At 37.6% G+C, this 19,116-nt stretch overlaps 1 protein-coding gene across 2 annotated transcripts in view; it reads right to left on the bottom strand.

Moving 5' to 3' along the window:
* LOC136864598 (sorting nexin-29) overlaps positions 1 to 19,116 on the bottom strand; it is a 656,141-nt gene that overhangs the window by 357,027 nt on the left and 279,998 nt on the right. For both annotated transcript variants that reach the window (XM_067141812.2, XM_067141813.2), the window contains one exon: positions 16,477 to 16,670. In XM_067141812.2, the coding sequence (XP_066997913.2) occupies positions 16,477 to 16,670 (194 nt within the window). The remainder of the gene's footprint in view (positions 1 to 16,476; positions 16,671 to 19,116) is intronic.

The raw sequence follows: 19,116 nt of genomic DNA, 5'->3' as shown, positions 1-19,116 counted from the left end.
CATGATCCTTCATGATGCCGCTAAAATGGTGTATACTGTACCAGGCAAATGCCTGTACTTTCGTAATTGTCTGGGAGCATGAAACAACTAATGATATGATTTTCAAGTCTCCAATATTAACACTAATAATAAGCAAGCTGTGTTGAATCATTGAATTAATGTGCTCTGTGTTCTCGTAAAGTAGTTCTGAGTCTTCTATGTGCGAGCAGTTAACATTGATCACACAACAGTTCTTCATACCCCTTGTATTCAGGCAATGTCCTTTCGTTTAAAACTGAGGTTTTTTTTTTTTTTAACTTTTTACCCCCTTTGCTCAGGTGTATCATTTCGTCTTCTGGAATAATGCTGGTATTTCAGTGATGTTGTTCCAATTTTATCTTTCTCCTGTTTCTGCTTTTTCAGATATTCTCGGGTCTCTCCATTTCTTGTCTTACTCAGCCCTGTAGGAGTCTCTACTCTCTTCCTGTTTCTCTTCTAGTTTCCTCCACACAGTCTGGATTGGTAAGGAGTTCTTCCTCGATATGGGTGTTTTCCATACCCTCCATAACAAACTGGTGCGGCATGTTGAGTATCTCTCTCTTTGAGGTGATCTTGACCTTTATCTTGATGTCCTGGAATTGAGACTTCTGTGGGATGCGCTGCCATGTCCTTAGGCTTGCTGGTCTCTAGTGGAGTCCAATTATGAGCAGTGTCTAATCTTCTTAATAACCTGTCCAACCATTCTAAGTTCTGTACATTGGCAACTACTACTATTTCTTGGACATAAGATGGGAATTGCAATGTTATCACTTTAATTAATTCCTGCTCTGGTAAGGGTCGATCATGGAAATGCATCTTCTTCAGTTACGATATAAAGTAGTCAGAGTACCAAGATGAATTGACGTACCAAGATGAATTGACTGAGGTTTTGTACTTCTTTGAATATAACTGTAACTTAATCAGGTATCAAGTCTCTGCATTCCAAAAATGATTGAGTAAGGCTTCCTTACACTCGGTGTATGTCTTAAAACTAAATTTAAATGCAGGGTACCAAGTCAAGCAATGTCCTAATAGTTTAGACACAACACACAACTGCCTATCTGGAACTATTTTATTCTTATTGAAGTACTCTTCTGCATTAAGTAAAAATTCCTAAGCAGTGTACTCTTCCTTTCCTGGAAACTTAGCTGGTTTCTCATCCTGGACCCTAATAACAGTAGTAATGTTTGTGGCTTCTCACGTAAGCCCCACTGAACTAGGTGATGTAGGAACTTCTCTTGTTCTAATCAAGAGACCTTGTTGTTCAGACTTTCAGTGTTCACTGTTCAGACAGTGTTTATCTGTCCTTTGACCGCACCTTCCATTACTCAAACTTCTTCGCAAAGGTCTTGTTTCAAATCTGTCACATTCTGGCAAATGTGAGTAATTTGAGTGCGAGTACCCTAAAGTTAAGTAGAAAATCTCTTATCAATCTCTCCCCATTTGCTCTTTAAGAGACTGATTTCATTGGTAATTTTCTTTAAAGTCAGTTTTGAAAGAATTGTGAAGATTTTCCTAGATGGAAGCTATCATGTCTTGAGTCCGAGACAATTTCCCATGCAAATCCTTAACCTCCGTTTTAAGACTTTGTATCTTTTGAATTAATTGCTGGGAGGTTGGGAAACATCTTTTAAATCTTCCTAAACAATGTCTATTACTTGAGATTTAATGGTTTCTTTTATTGTCTCAAGATTACATATTAACTGATTATCTATTTCAGTGAACCTACTGTCACTTCGGGATTTGATTCTGCAAACGTTTCCTCAATCCGAGCATTAGCTTGGTTAAGTCTACGTTCCAAGTTATTATTTGCCTCAACAAACTTGGTTTCTATTCCTGCATTAATTTAAGTGACAGACTCAGTAAGTCTGCACTCCAAATTACCATTAGATTCAGCAAAATGACGCTCTAAATTAGCACAGTTTTTGGTTAATCGCGTTCTGAATTAGCATCATGTTCAGCTAATCGATGTTCTAAACTAGCATTAGTCTCAGTTAAGCGACGTTCTAAACCAGTACAAGTTTCAGTCAGTCTGCATTCTAAGCTGCTTGGGAATTCACCTCAGCAAAATTTTTGTTCAAGCTAATCCTGAGGGCTTCTATTGCAGCTAGGCCAAAGCAATACTTGCAAATAGAGGATTGTGGCAACATTTTATAAATTCACATAGGCTTGCAGACTGAACGCTGAAAGGAATGAGGGTCTATAATAATAATGTATGTATTGTAACATATCGGGTCACAAATACATGTAACAATATGTAGATGTAGAATTTAAATGAAATACAATATTGACTGACTGATTGATTGATTGATTGATTGATTGATTGATTGATTGATTGATTGATGTTTAAAGGGGCCTAATATCGAGGTCATCGGTCCCTAATGGTACGAAATGAGATGAAATTAAATGACAACTTAAAATTCCAAAATCCTCCACTGACCAGAATTCAAAGCATAAGGAAGAAGAATGATTGGATGGACGGATATGAATTTAAAACGATCAGTGGATCTGACCCACAGTGCCTCACTTGTACAGAAGCTGGTACAAAACAATAGTATTACTGACCAAGGAACTGCTTCTACAGCACGATGCTGAATCGATTATGCTTATAGTCGAAACGGGTCCAAAATTGAGGTCATCAGCCCCTCATAATGGTATTTATCTCTAGGAAAATAGAACCATGCTATGTGTAATGTTGCGGTACTAATCAAAGTAGCGGAGACTCGCGGTATTCCACATATTGTGGTACTATTCACAGGTAGTGTAATGCGCACATGTAACACAGATGTATGGTGTTTCACACATTGTGGCGCTATCTGCAGGCAATGCAAACCTATGGCGCTCCTCACATAAGTGGACTAACCACAGGGACTCGTACTATCCCGTGGAATTCCTCACATAGTGGGAACTGAGCATAGGTAAGGCAGAACCATGGTGTCGCTCATATAGGGGTACGAATCACAGGTACTGTAGGACCCACCTCCTGATTCACACACTGTAGTTACTAATCACAAACCTATTGCGTACCTAATATAGTGGTACTATCCACAAGTAAATGCAACCCATGGTGTTCCCTGCATGATGGTACTAATTACAAGTAGTTTCATGGTTCTAATACAATCATCCCTTGGTCGCCCCTTTTAGTCACCTTGTATGACAGGCAGAGGATACCGTGGGTGAATTCTTCGCCTGGCTCCCCCACCCACAGGGGGTGTGTGTTTGGTCGGCGAGAGGCATTTTATTTCCCTCAAGTCCACCGACAAGCCGGTTAGGACACCCTATCCGCCACCTGAGACGCGCCACGTGGGAGTATCACCTCTCCCCCTGCTACGCCAGCATAGCAGGTTCATGGCAAATACAATATTAAAATATTAAAATGATCGTTAAATAACATACTCAATCATCGGACTTTGTACTCACCCTTAGTTCTTACCCGATTACTTACACATACAGTATTTGATGGGCGCCAGCTACAACTCAATGCAGCAATAAGAGTCTTGAATATCTCTAGGATGCGGGGTAATAAGCTTACTTTTGACAACATACTATATAGGTTCTGGGAAAAGGAGATTGGCGTTCAGTTTCCCCATTAAATTTGAGGTTATCTAATTCTACCATTGAAATAAAACAAATTAATTTGATAGAACAAAATATATTCTTTAAATTATTTTGATAAAAAGAATAAGACTGGCTGCGATAAAACACATGAGAATATAAAAGTATGGCATTACAACTGAAAGAAACTAGGCATTAAATTTGAAATCCTCTTGACCGGACATTTAAAAATTGTACAAAAAATGTATCCCTCACTGTTCACTTGACTGTACCTTCAACACTTTGAGTGTAATTATGACGTATTCCTTTGAGTTGGTGTCTGCTGTAGGTACTTCAAGCCAAATTTGGTGATGTATCCTTTTTGTTTCACTGACGAGATACAGCGTGGCTTGACATTAGATTCACACTGTGAACATTTAATCCATATGGCAACTAAGTATCCATGTGATTGCTGCTTCTCCATCCAGATGACTGACTACTATCATCTCAGTAGTACCCCGTATAACAAGACTTGGTATCCCACTGACTTCATGGTAAGTCTCTCCGTTCGTATGACTTCATGGCAAGCATTTCCCTCCAACTGAACTGACCGACTGAGGCCTCTCCATCCATTTGACTGATGCTATAAGATGCTGGTCCAAGTATATATAGCCTTTAGCTGACATATGTATGCAATCTTCAAAAATATACTCCCACCCGGCTCAAACTGTTGCACATTATGGTGAAATTGCCTGGGGCAATCTCCAATAAATGACCTCATCACTAAATGCACTCAATGACAGAGCCATGACTCGGCAGTTACGCCAGCAGTATTGCACAATGTTGCAATGTCACAAGTTATTTCACACAACACATCCACATCTGATATCTTACAGCAACTCTTATTGTACATGTCTCAATGAGAGAGAGAGAGAGAGAGAGAGAGAGAGAGAGAGACACGCACACAAATTGACTACAATCAAACAAGCAATAATCATTACAGAATTGAATTGAATAATAATAATAATAATAATAATAATAATAATAATAATAATAAGAAGAAGAAGAAGAAGAAGAAGAAGAAGAATATAATCTTGTAACAGGATTTGAACTGTTACAGTATGTATGAACTGTACCACTAAAATATAGCCGACTCGACTGTTGATTTTAAAAGCACACAAGACATTTCTCAGAGTAACCCTAGGTGAAAGTTAGCTAGGGCTTGGTACAGGAGGACAGGTTCTATCTACAAGAAAATTGAGATTTCTTTAAAGAAATTAGTTCATTCAAATTAAATGCAGGTTGACTTGCATATCACCTTGGTGTAGATATTCGTCGTCTTCAGAATCGCCTACCAGGTAACCCCGTACTCCCAGGTCTCCTTGTCACCATGAAATCGAATCTGTTCTGCAGGGTCTTTTCGTAACAATAGAATGGAGCTGGAACACCTAGGTCTGTCCAACATGGGCGTCGAACTCTTATCTCATACCTGAAGCTCTAGACTATCTCGAAGCTCTCCGACGATCTTGCCGCGGGGTAATCACTCTTGATTTACTCATACGAGCGTCCACATTTACACAGTCCCCTGACACATTTATTCGCCACCAACGATTGACTTTGATATTGACGTAACACGAAGTCTGAGGTAGTCAGACCTTTACTTGTTACTTGTAGATAGCAGAATTTAAATATCATTTAAGAAGCTGAAGATGTGGCTAGCATCGAATTAAGAAAGTAAAAAAAATTATTAAAAAAATAAAAATAAAAAAATAATAAAATCACAGTTCATGGGTAATGGCTTCTGGAAATAATGAAACAACAAGCTCGTTCACGTATTGTGCACTGTTTGTGGTTGCTTTCCATAGTAAATAATGTTGCATTTGACACACAAAAAATATAGCTGCTCAAGAGTTTATCCATTGGACACTGCTATTAGTGACAAACTGATAAATTGTTGATAACTCTTATGAAATAAAGTTTGGAAATTATTATGTGCAGTTATAAATTCAATCCAGTTTGAATTGATTACTATTCACTTCAACACAGAACCAATCACCTGTACTGGAGCACTAGAGTATTCAATTGCGCAATAGGCAAACACTTGTATTATTATAGCGAAACAGTTTAAGCACTTTCAAGATCACTTTTGCGTAGCAAATGAAATAAACTGAACTGAGTTTCAAACTAGAGATATTCTCAGAAAAACACTGTTAATGACAATGTTACAGCGTGTCACTTTGAAACAATTAGCACATGTACAACACTGGATCCGTTGAAAATTTTAAAGACTTGACAAATATCAAGGTCAATTAGCACATTTATAACACTTGATAGTGAGAAATCTAAGTTCCACAATCCATTGAAAAATTTTAAAGACTTGACAAGTATCAAAGTCCCTACTTGCACACAAATTCTAAGTCCAATTTACTTGTAGAACCTAAGTTCCTTTCACTTGCAGAATTTGGGATAGATTTTGAACAGTACTATGTTCCGACAAACAGAATTACGACGTAGCGTGGTGAGTCTGACACATCAGAACTCCCAGCAGTGACTGGTATCTCCTGATTAGCTGACTCATCTTATATACGATTGGAGCTCATACGTCATCAGATGTCGTGACTCTTAAGAAGTGGAATAACGCGAAAATCCCTCGGTGGATTTGCTTGAAACTTGCTATGGTAGACGTTCACAAAATTCCCTAAAAAATTATTTATCTTTCGAGCTGCTACAACCATTATCACAGGTTTTGAAAATTTCCAAATCAAAGTTTCTGGAAGGCGCGACGTTTATTCTGGAATGCTACACCATGTCGTGTGGCAAGTGGCTGAGCAGGCGAGTAGCCTATCTCGCTCCTGCACCTACATCACTCGCAGCTGTTTGCGCCTCATGCTGGCTCGCTCTTGCTAAGCATAGTCACACCAAGCTTGCAGTAAATGGTGCGCGTGATAATTAAGTAATATTCATCTTAAAAAATACAGCATGTACCGTGCGTTCCTAGTACTGTATGTATGTATGTATGTATGTATGTATGTATTATACCAGGAAGGCATAGGCCCTGGCACATACGAGTTATGAATTTTATTTATGAGCGTACAGTTAAGTTCCGATGTGTGAACAGCTGTGAGAGAGAATGTTCTTGTTCTCACTGCGCTGCATGAAGGAGAGTGCAAGTCAAGCAAGGTCAAGTGACGTCACCGCTGCCTGTAGCTTCCCTTCAGAATTCTCTTGAAAATTATTTTATGAACTTTTTAACACCTGGACCAATTAACATGAGACCAACGCTGAATTGTAGCCAATATCCTGGAAGTGAAACCCTGCAAATTTGAGATCAATCCGTCCAGTGATTTTCGTAATATAAGAAGTTAAAGTTTGGAAAAAATTATCACCCCTTCATCACTTGATTCCAAGCGCTGCTCGCAGACAGGTATACATAGGTCAGTGAACCAAGGTTATAGCCAGTGTGTGTGTTCTGCATTTATGAAGGACAGTATGCTCCATCGCGATGACATAGTAGCAGTCACATAGTACGAAAACACCGTAAGTCAAGTTTCTGCCGCGCCGTGATGAAGGAAATATTCTAAAAGTTTCTCCAACTAAATCGCCGTTAGATAATACTCAGAAGTGTGTTAACCGAGTGAGGTAGTAATAGAAATTGTGAACTGAAGTGTCGAGTATTTCATTTATCAGTATACGACATTGTGAACTTTGTTATTTTTTACGTAACTCCGAACTGTATCTTTGAACTGTGACAATATTCTAAGTCATTGCGTGTGGTGAACTAAATCCTAATTTGAGACCTTTTCAATCATTCGGAGATGTATTTTTCCTACAATAATACAATAGTGAACTGTATGAGACATTATTTCACTAGACATTCATTCAATAACAGGTCTAGAATTGACTATTTTCTGTGTGCATTTTCTTGATCTTTCGATCGCTACTGCGAGAAACTCAGTGAACATTAAGAACTTTCTATGACAATATTAAGTAGTACAGACTCGTGTGTTGCAAATCCAGCCATAAAATCGCCTTAATTTATGAACAGTGTTATTTCAGAGACTGTTGTAGAGACTGTCGTTAATAACATTTTTTTCAAGTGCTTATGGACTGTGATTATTATTCTATGATCGAACCTCAGACATAATTATTGACAATTTTATTATGAACTGTGACAGTGTTAAATCTTAATTCCATAAACTGTGTGTATATAAAAACTCTGTTTTCCGTAGTGAAAACAATTGTAAGTTCATACTCCATTAACCTGACTTACAAACCATACGGTAGCATGGACTGTGAATTCTAATTCAACACTGTAAAACTAATATGAAAATAGAAATGTGCATTACAACCTGTGTCGGTGTATTATATCAATTCTAGTGATATCTGAGAAATCTATAGTGCCAATTGAACTTTCCGTGTTCCGACATTACCTCAAAGAACAACAGAAACCTTGGCAAAGTGCTGTGAGATTCTGCTGCATCGAACGTTGTTTCCAACGTGGGATTTTAAATGTCACTGTTAGAAATATTGTCCTATCAAACTTCTTGAAATAATACTTAACACTTTAGAATGTTCTCCCAGGATGGTAATGTAGTGAGATTGAATGAAGGTGTAGTAAAGCTAATGCAGTGAGCTTGCAGTTGCAATCAACAGTATTCTGTAAGAAGGAAGTCAGCTCCCGGACGAAACAATCTTTACATCGGTCTGTTTTCTGAACAACTCTGCTTTACGGGAGTGAAAGCTGAGTGGACTCAGAATATCTTATTCATCGTAAGTTAGAAGTAACAGACATGAAAGTAGCGAGAATGATTGCTGGTACAAACAGGTGGGAACAATAGCAGAAGGATACCCGGAATGAGGAGATAAAGGAAGATAAAGGAATGAACTTGATGGATAAAGCTGTACGCATAAACCAGCTTTGGTGGTGGGGTCGTGTGGCGAATGGAGGAGAAGAGGTTACCTAGGAGAATAATGGGCTCTGTTACAGAGGGTAAGAGAAGTAGAGGGAGACCAGGACGACAATGGTTAGACTCAGTTTCTATTGATTTAAACATAAGAGCTATAGAACTAAATAAAGCCACAGCACTAGTTGCAAATAGAGGATTGTGGCGACGTTTAGTAAATTCACAGAGACTTGCAGACAGACTTAATGCTGAAAGGCATAAAGGTCTATAATGTATGTATTTATGTATGTATGTATGTATGTATGTATGTATGTATGTATGTATGTATGGAGTGCCTTGTGTTTAATGTCTCCAAGAAATTGTTCACTCCTATCACTTAATACTTTGGAGCACCCGTCCAACTGTTCTAAGTTCTGTACGTTGGCAGCTACTAGTATTTCTTGGACATGAGACGGAAATTGCAATGTTATCACTCGAATTAAAACCTACTCTGATAAGGGTGGATGATATGTAGATTGCCTAATATGTCTGGGGCTACATATTGTATGCACTCCAATCCCCAAAGACATCTGGGGCGCCACATATAATACACTCCCTTGAGCCGAACGTTTGGGGTGCCACGAATAAAAACCTCTTTCTGTACCAGAAAAACGCCCGTACTGCACATATGGAGTGGGTTCTTTCACTTCAAATTGAATGAAAAAGGGTTTATTTGACAAAGTTCTACACTACATGTTACAAATCTCATGTTATGGTCCGTATTAAAATGTACTTAAAGTCAAATAATAATACTAGATTATTTGACTTTAAAGTCCTACACTCCAAGAAATGTTAATAAAGTTACTTTCAATGAAAAATAAAGTTCTCCACCTCAGAAAATAACAGAGTTAAAGTTAAGTAGAAATGTTCTGCGTTCATGGGCACTATCGCACACAAAACACAAGTCCAACTCACCAAATAATATAAGTTCACATAGAGTTTACTTCAACTTTTAGAGTGTAAGTCCATAGAACTGTACTTTGTAGTACTTTGTCATTCTAAGACACAAGTCTCGCCATCACGGCATTCGTAGTGAGCCTGCCATGCTCAGTTCTGGATTGCGAGTAAGCTATTTAGAGTGAGAACAGCTCTCCTTATATACCGCCAGACTATCGCTGGCATAATAAGTCACGTAATTACATCAGATCATATTACGCTGAATAACTCCCATGTCCGTGGATGAATTTTGGTCAACCTTGAGCATGTTAAGGTTTAAACAACGGCGCATAGAATGGCAGTATTCACTTTGTCATAGAATTTTGTAAAATTTGACTGGAATCAGCTGATGTGAGGCTGGTCGTGGGCTTGCGTTGGAAATCCTTTGTAATTTATTATTAACATTCACCGTACCAGCATTTCTGGTATGGTATGGTATGGTATGGTATGGTATGGTATGGTATGGTATGACTCACATTATAGATTATTATAATTAATCTCATCCTTCGATCCAAGCACTATCTTCCCTGGGTTGTTCAGTAAGCATTGTGACTGCTATTCTCCTTGTGTGTGGTGTAATGCATCTTGATAGCTATGCCACAAAGTTTGTATTTATAATAAAACCCAATTCCAGGCTAAGCATCCGACTTCAGCCTTACATCCTAAGATAGCCTTTTTCTATGTTCTCGTGGATAGCTAGTAAAAGTTCTGTAGCGAGTAATGGGAAATAATTCACAAATAAACTAATAAATTCAGCAACCTCCTGCAATTAACCCATTCCAGTCTGGGCCTTAATATCCCTAACAAACGTTCTGGACTGGACATTTTTAAGGATCTTTAAAACATTATATCTCTGTACCTGTAGTAGATATTGGCATGATTCTTTTTTCTTTGTGCTTGTTTGAGAATCTAATTTTCAAAATCGCTCTTTGTATCATGTCAACTATCACTTGAGATTTTAAAATTGTTTATATATTATACCATGTTTTGCGAATGGAAGAAAAGTCTGACGGATAACTAAGCAAGTACAGTTTTCTGAAATACAGTTATATTTACCCTAATTCGCTAATATAAAATGTGCATTGCAATTACAAAACAACAACAATAATGAGTACAATATAAAAACAATAATTTTTCAATAATAATAATAATAATAATAATAATAATAATAATTAGTAATAATTACAATAACGAAAATGGGAGCTCTTACGAAATTTTATTTTAATTGATAAATTTTGTTATAACTTACTCAAATGTAAAATTATTGTTCCATTTACCACAAAATACTTCTGAGAAAGAGAAAATAAGTCTTCTAAACAGACAACTTTACGAATATGTAGACAATCTTACGTATTCACGCAAATAAGAAATACGCGGGAACATGCGCTAGGCCGTAAAACGATCACCAATCATAATGAAATGCAAGAAGTTGTTTCGAATTCATATGTCAATAATACGTTCATTTGCGCATAAACTTATAATATATCATAAAATATAGAAAATATCACTTTCGTCAAGCACATGTTCGCCGTGAGAAACCATGTCTTAGAGCTAACTGAGTGACAACATCTACTGATGCATGCAGTTCAAAAATATCGTAAATTCTTTGACATATAATACTGCCATCTGGTTAAATACTCTCGTAACTAATACATGAAGAAACACGAGGTAACCACCAGAATGCGTGCATAGCTCGTTCTCGATTTTTAGCGAATTGTCAAACCTTACTACGGGCTATGCCCGCAGCGCGTCCTGAACGTAATTTCGGCCGCTGCGAGCTATGCTCACAGTTAGACCGGAAAGAGTTAACAGTTCCTGTTGCAAATTAAAACATATCTCAAAACCACAGCAACTGGGAACATGCATCATTTTCAAAAATATTTTTTTTGAAAAGTACACCAATGAAATAGTACGTAAACATATTACATTGTGGTATGTTGCCTTGTTTTCTACCATTAAAAAAATATTTAATAGTGCCTTTCCGCAAGGCGAGTGAAACGCCCTCTGACGTAAGCGGCGCGCTGTGACGTCACGATCCAGTACCGCATGGAGCTCTACCAGCCGTTGTGCATCAGCCGTTGCTAAAAGCCGATTGTTTATTATTCATGATCGCGAATAACTTCGAAATGACAGAAGAAACGTTCAAAACAGCACAGTGAGACAATCTACCATGTGTAGATGTCATCATTCTTGAAAAATGTGACTTTTGTGGCCGCAGAAATTCGCGGATAACAAGGAAGTTCGTAAGTGGCGTCTTTTATATACGTGCAATGTACTGTAACCCATAGTAGTAGGATAACAGCGAACCTGGATAGATATCACATCACTTTCAACATTTCCTCCTAGACTGATTCCCCTATTAAAGAATAACATTACATTTTCGGGCTTTCAGCATTAGTAAAGTAAGAAATCGGATTTCAGCACTAACATAAACATATAGGTAGCATTATAGTACTAGTCCGCTTCTGTGGTGTAGTGGTTAATGTGTGTCACTCCCGGAGGCCCGGTTTCGATTCCCGGCTCTGCCACGAAAGTTGAAAACAAATAGTACGAGGGCTGGAACGGGCTCTACTCAGCCTCGGGAGGTCAACTGAGTAGAACGGTTTCGAATCCCACCTCAGCCATCCTCGAAGTGGTTTTTCGTATTTTCCTACTTCTCCTCCGGGCACCTAAGGCCACGCCCGTTTCCTTCCCTCTTCCTTGTCTATCCCTTCCGATCCTCCCATCCTCCAACAAGGCCCCTGTTGAGCATAACAGGTGAGGCCGCCTGGGCGAGGTAATGGCCCTCCTCATCAGTTGCATCACCATACTCAAAGTCCCACGTTCCAGGACACTGTCCTTGAAGTGGTAGAGGTAAAATCCCTCGCTGAGTCCGAGAGAAAACCAACCCTGAAGGATAAACTGATTAAGAAGGAAAGAAAGAAAGATCATAGTACTATAGGGCTATAATCTATCATTCCCCCCCCCCCCCCAAAAAAAAAAACTATTTATGGTTGGGACAACTTGCCTACCCACTTCCGGGGCCCATGAAAGAGATTTAAATATCTTTGTGGAGGGAAAAAATTAAACATGATAAAGATAAATATGACTTCATCTAGTTTTCACAAGTCGGGCTGAGTGGTTCAGACGGTTGAGGTGCTGGCCTTCTGACCCCAACTTGGCAGGTTCGATCCTGGTTCAGTCCGGTGGTAGTTGAAGATGCTCAAATACGTCAGCCTCGTGTCGGTAGATTTACTGGCACGTAAAAGAACTCCTGCAGGACTAAATTCCTGCACATCGGCGTCTCCCAAAAATCGTAGAAGTAGTTAGTGAGGCGTGAAGACAATAACATTAATTACATTTGGCTTTTAACAAGCTGAGCATATCAGGAAAAAAAAGTGTCCTGGTGACATTTTAGTCGCTCAATACAGGAATGTCTTTGGGTGCTGTGACTTTTTTTTTTTTTTGCTTTACGTCACACCGTCACATATAGGTCTTATGGCGACGATGGGACAGGCAAGGCCTAGGAATGGGAACAAAGCGGCCGTGGCCTTAGGTACAGCCTCAGCATTTGCCTGGTGTGAAAATGGGAAACCACGCAAAACCATCTTCAGGGCTGCCGGCAGTGGGGTTCAAAACCCACTATCTCCCGGATGCGAGCTCACAGCTGCGCGCTCCTAACCGCACGGCCAACTCGCGCGGTATTTTTACCCTTCGGTTTATTAACTTGGCTTGTATAACCTAAAACTTTGGCTAAGTAGGATAATATTTTAAACACCTACATCACTATTTTCACCTGTGTGCAATTATGTTATTTATTTCATTAATATTATGATAATTATTATAATTGAGCATTGTTAACTTATAAGACCCCCAACAGACAAGCATTGGTTTTGTGTAGTTATACGTTTGTTAAATTCACGTTGTTTCCTTTCATGATGTACACGCCTATTCTTTGTTACATTATAGAGTATTTAGATATAGCCTAAATTTCTTTACCAATTAAGCTCTTCAATAAAGACATACATAACTGTCCCATGCCAAGATATATTGGTAGAATTAGAGCTGTCAAAATGGTCCATAACCCCTTTGATTTATTATCTTGACATGGATCACCCAAAACATAGGTTAGGTTTGGAGAATACTTTAATAATCAGCATTATTTAATGCACTGTTTATTACTTTCATATTCCAAGATGTAATTGAAGCATTTAAATAAAGCATAATACATTAAAATTTAAAGTTTTACCACTAGAACAGCTGACATGGAAAAGTGATTTGAAAATTCAAACAAATTCATCTTACGTTAAAATCTTCAAAAAAATAAACTGTAGACTTTTCCGATATATCACCAGCATTTCTCCGGCTTGCCAAAATCCATTTCTGCCTAGTTTTAGCGTCTTTGGAACATTTATAAACAATTTGTTTGGTTTGGTATGGTATGGTATGCGATGTGCTATTGCACATCGGAACTCTACACCATTTATAAGTTTTCTGCCTCACTGTCTGCGCAGGATTCATTTTAAGTCTAAAATATACCACTCAGATTATTATCCAATGTATAGACCTCGAATTTAACCATACCAGACACTAACATAAAGTAGAAATACGCGAAGTGTATCCTGCTTCTCACAGCACACTATGTGTTATTTCGTCTGCTAATTCAGTCAACCTGTACGATGACGTCAGACCAATGAGATCGCGTACTTGCGTGACGTGACATTTTCGTAGATTTTCATCATGTTTGGAGTTATTATTTGTACATTCTGATCACATTTTTGAATTCGGCATGAAATTTTGAATCAGATTAGCATATTTTTAATTAAAACCCCGGATCATGCATGTTCCCTATTGCCATCCCTTTCAGGAAATATTTGTCGTATTTTTCAAACTGCACAGGAACATATCGTTTTTCTTACATTTTCACCTAGCATATCCCAGGAATTGATCCTATATTTAAATTGTGTATATGCAATACAATGCCATGTAGAGACTGTATTTTTGTTAAACTGCCCTTGTGAATCTTCTTATTTGTATACATGATTATTAAATGTCTTAAGAGTTCAACATATCAAGGTTTAAGATTACAGTATCAAAATTATCTTGAAACATAGTACAGTCTGTACTTCCCAATCTTACGTAACTCACTTTTATAGCAACATACACATTTATTGTTGACAGACAAATTAACTACATCACCATTCTAAACTAGATTTTCTTTGATTCTGGAAAGTTGTTTCTGATTTGCCGCTTACAGTTTGAATGGGTTCGAACTGATATGGTTTACATCTAAAAGCCATGATCAAAAACTGTCAGCAGCAAACTTCCTTCCTACTAATGTAACAGGAGTTGAAATAACATGTGCACATACATGAAGGTCGAAGTACTGACACCCACGAACGTAGAACATTTCGACTAGACCTTAACTCTGCAATTTTCTGAGGTGGAGAACTTTGATATATTTACAAGGTTTTTCCTTTATTTCCTTTTTTAAAACAAATATTCACTTCTTTCATTACAGACTCCCTTCAACATCTTAAAACTTTATAACAAAAAACTTAACTTCAACTTTGGTTATTCCTTAGGAGTTTTCCCCGATCATCATATTTTAAATTTTAAGTCTATCCTCAAGATTTTAAAAGTACACTTCTCCAGCTTTTGAAGAAAGAAGATCCCTTACATCAGATTTTCAATCTCAAATTTGAACATTGACTTGTTGAGGTTCATCTTTTTTATTATGTTTATGACAATTTTTTTATCTTTTTTAGCTGAAGATGTTTCACATTAGGAATGAAGCATGCACTGTTTTAAATAATGTAATTAGATTTTAAGCTGGATTATGTTAATTACATAGACTAGCAGTAAAAAACAAACAAGCATTGAAGATGGCCTTCTCCATTCAACCTAACCTTAGTTGACTAAGCCTTACCGCTAGTGATAGCAGCGATTTTTGAAAAATTCCTGAATGGCTATGCAATTACTGCATCGAACGGCACGGCACAAAAATAGTTCAATTTCGAATCTAATTCCCTCTCATTTCCAATGTTCAGTTAAAAATTTATTTTTAACCTGAACTGCTCCTTTAAGGTCGTGGCCAATACTTTCCCAGCCCAAGCCCACCACTTTTGCCAAAATCCTATGTGAGTTGGTTTAACAGTGAGCAAATAGTAAAATATTAAAGTTTAGGGTTGTAATACTGACTGAAAGAAAAGGAATTAAATTGAATGGATTAAATTCATAATAAAAAAATATGCAACAACCCAATCATTCTATTTGAAGAGCTGAGAATCTTTGAGAGCCTTGATTACCATTATAAATTCTGTTGATAGAAAAATTTAGTGAACTGGCTGAGAAATACCTCAGGAAAGTGAAACATGCCAGGTGCATATAATTATTTTCTTAAGAATATACATTAGTAACATAAAGGTAGCCTTCAGCTTAACACATAGTAATTAGTAAAAGAAAACTAAGGTACATTCCCCAAATCACTACTGTTTACTTTTATACCACCACCCTGTTAAGAAGGAAGTTTTAAGGACATCCAATGAAGGACCCACACCATCAACACCTGGCTCACAACACTGAATTATTGTTGGTATTTTTTCTGCAAGGATATTGCACTTCTGCTTGTATTAGTATTCTATTCATGAGTAACTCCTAACTTAATTATGAAAATTTAAACACTGTATGCTAAATTTTCACTTTGTCAGTATCACAGAAGATTTTTATTATTTTGATAATTAATGTTTTGAAAACAAACAAATTACACAAAAATATGCTTGTGCATGCTTTAGAACAGAATAATAATAATAATAATAATAATAATAATAATAATAATAATAATAATAATAATAATAATAATAATAATGACCTCAACAAAATTAAGGAATTCCTAGATCAAACAATCAACCAAGATCACACGAATAGGGAACGGACCGACAACACCTGGTCACAAGAAGCCCATTCCAAAATAACAACAACAATGTAATTCGTTTTATGTCTCACTAACTACTATAAGCAAAACAGAAACAAATCCACAATTCAAGCAAAATCTATACAAGCATACCTGTAGGTCCTTGCCAGCTTCTTGAGCAAATTGTGTGACACCTGTCACAGAAACTGAAGGGCAAACAGTAACTTCCTTATTGCACAAACTGCCTGTCTGTTGAGATTCAGTCACTTCAGAGTCATCATCAAAAGAAATAATTTGAGGCTGCACACGTTTACGATGTCTTTGTTCACCCCTCTTCTTATGAAAATCTGAAAAATGAGTGAAAGTACTTCAAATAATCAGAGTCATTTATTCAATAAAGCTCTCTGTCTCAGTGGGAACAAAGAACAGTCACTTTTTCATTATTCTGGTTCATTCAACTATAAATGACACATACTCATGCCTGCAAGCAGGGAATAATAAGGGAAGGGCCATACTTTCATCAAAGCATTCTTGAAGTATTTATAAGGGAATCCGAAAGTCACCAAAACATCCTTAAATGTACCTATGTACTGATCTAATGGAATTGTTATTAATCCATTAGCGCCATGCGTTGCCATATGGCAACAATTTTCGCGCCTTATTCTTTTAATACTGTTGGCAACAGGAAATAATAAGGAAGAGTGTAGTGTCATCCGACAATTAGAGAAGAGTTTGTAGAATCGAGTAACCACGTTTATTTAATTTTAAAATCTATTGTTGTGACACAAGGAGTGGTGGACTGTTGGTTATTTTAAGATTCCTGCAGAATGGCTGCCGGATTCATATAAGAAGGATACTGTTACAAGTGAACTATGTAGCACGAGTAGAATGTAATTTTTTAAAGACTTTATTGGCGAAGTACTATATGATGTTTTATTTTTATTGACCTAACCTGTACTGTATAATGTTGTAACATAGGCATTTGTAAATAGTAGAATTCTGTCTATAGTTCCTGGAAAGATCCAGAAAGTTACATAACTTTTGTACAGGGTGTGTTACTTAGTTGGTATATGTTCTAGAAAGTGTGTTCTGTCTATTCTGGAAAAATACGACTTTCGCGATCATGCGTATTCTAGAATGTTAGTCAAAGTTCGCGATCGAAAGTAAGGTTGTGATTGGTGAGTCTAGGTGGCGATAGGGAACACATGCACGCTGATTGGTTGCCTCCAAGGCCAGTAATTCCTATATATAGTGAGCGAGGCAGTGTTCGAATTAATTCGGTATCCTGTAAATCACCCAAGACGATTTTGTATTGATTAGGTGGTCTAATAAATAACTTAATGTTATTATTTCAATCCTGAAATCTGTCGGTCTTGGTCTATCCGTCTGCGAGCAGCCTATCTGGTTGACATCCCCCGGTTTTCGGGATGGCACTCCCCTCGGGTAAGCACTCTTGAATTCCGTTCCTGCTAAAAATTCCGTAATGTTCCAATTTGCTTTTCATACAGGAGTCTGCCCTAACCTCGCCTAGATTCACCAAATTAGTTACTTATGACGCCTTAGTTTGTCAGCTGGACTTACCTGTTCATTTCCGAGGCATTCCCATTTCTTGTTTCACTAAAATATGTATATTGTAGTTTAACATTATTTCCCTTGGGGGTTGCCTCTGGTAGTTCTGTATCACTTGAGGTACGCTAGATTTTGGATAACCTGTAAATTGCATTGTACTACTGCATTGGTAACTGGATGTACAGTTGATTTGTAATTTGAATTTACACTGCTACGAATAACCTATTTATATCACTGAACTTATAGCTCATAACTTGGAATGTATTTGTAAAATTATCTTGTAAATAATATTTGTAAAAACTAAGGATCACGGTGATTCATTTCGGAATCCGCTATCTAAGCCATGTCCATGCCTTTGGTAGGTTCCCAGCCTTTTCATCTTCCCGGTTTGTTGTTAACTAGTTGGCCCTACTGATATTTCGTACATGTTTTGTTGGAGATCCGAGTAATGCCAGCTACTGTTTTTCCGAGTGTGTAGTGATTTCTTATATTGTGTATTGTACTCGTACCTCCCCCTTTAAACTGTGTTTGTGGCTTGTTTGGTGTTACCCCTGTAGTATGAGGTAGCAGATACCAAATCTATAAGTGAAGTTGTTTTGTCGGATTATGTTTACAGTAGTGTTGTGCACACTTCATTATATATGTTGAAAGCATTTGAAATAGTACGGGCGCACAATGCGGTAGTAGTGCTTGTTGAATCATTAGTGTTGCCATATGGCAACGCTAGGCATTTATACTATGTAAAATTGCTGCAGCTATCAGACCATGATACTTTATACTAATGCATACATCTTCATTGCAGGAAGGGATTTTCTCTTTTAGAAGCACTGGATATGCTATAGCCGACTGAAGACCTCGATGGTGATATTTTTGTGGACCCCCCGATGTAAGTGTACTTACAGATGCTCCTGGTGATGAAGATGGTGGTGGGCTCATTGATAATCTTAGCTCTTGACAGTTACGTGTCAGTGCTGAAATGAAGCTTGTAAATAATGAAAGAATCGGGATTAGTTACGATGGTGAAGGTGTGTTATCACAGGACAAAGTGCCTTTTCTGTCTACTAATGCAAGATCTGCTTCAATACCTGGTGCTGCGTAAGAGCGCAGAACTAATAGAGAAAAGAATATATCAAATTACAAACCAAGATAGACTGAAGAGGCTGATTTCAACATTGGGCAACTGTTGACATTTTTGGAGCCTAGTTATAGCAAGTGAAAATCCAT

The sequence above is a fragment of the Anabrus simplex genome, chromosome 2 (assembly GCF_040414725.1).
Source record: "Anabrus simplex isolate iqAnaSimp1 chromosome 2, ASM4041472v1, whole genome shotgun sequence".
NCBI classification, from domain to species: Eukaryota; Metazoa; Arthropoda; class Insecta; order Orthoptera; family Tettigoniidae; genus Anabrus; species Anabrus simplex.
Note: the sequence above shows the minus strand (reverse complement) of the source record. Positions and strands in the feature narration are given on the sequence as shown.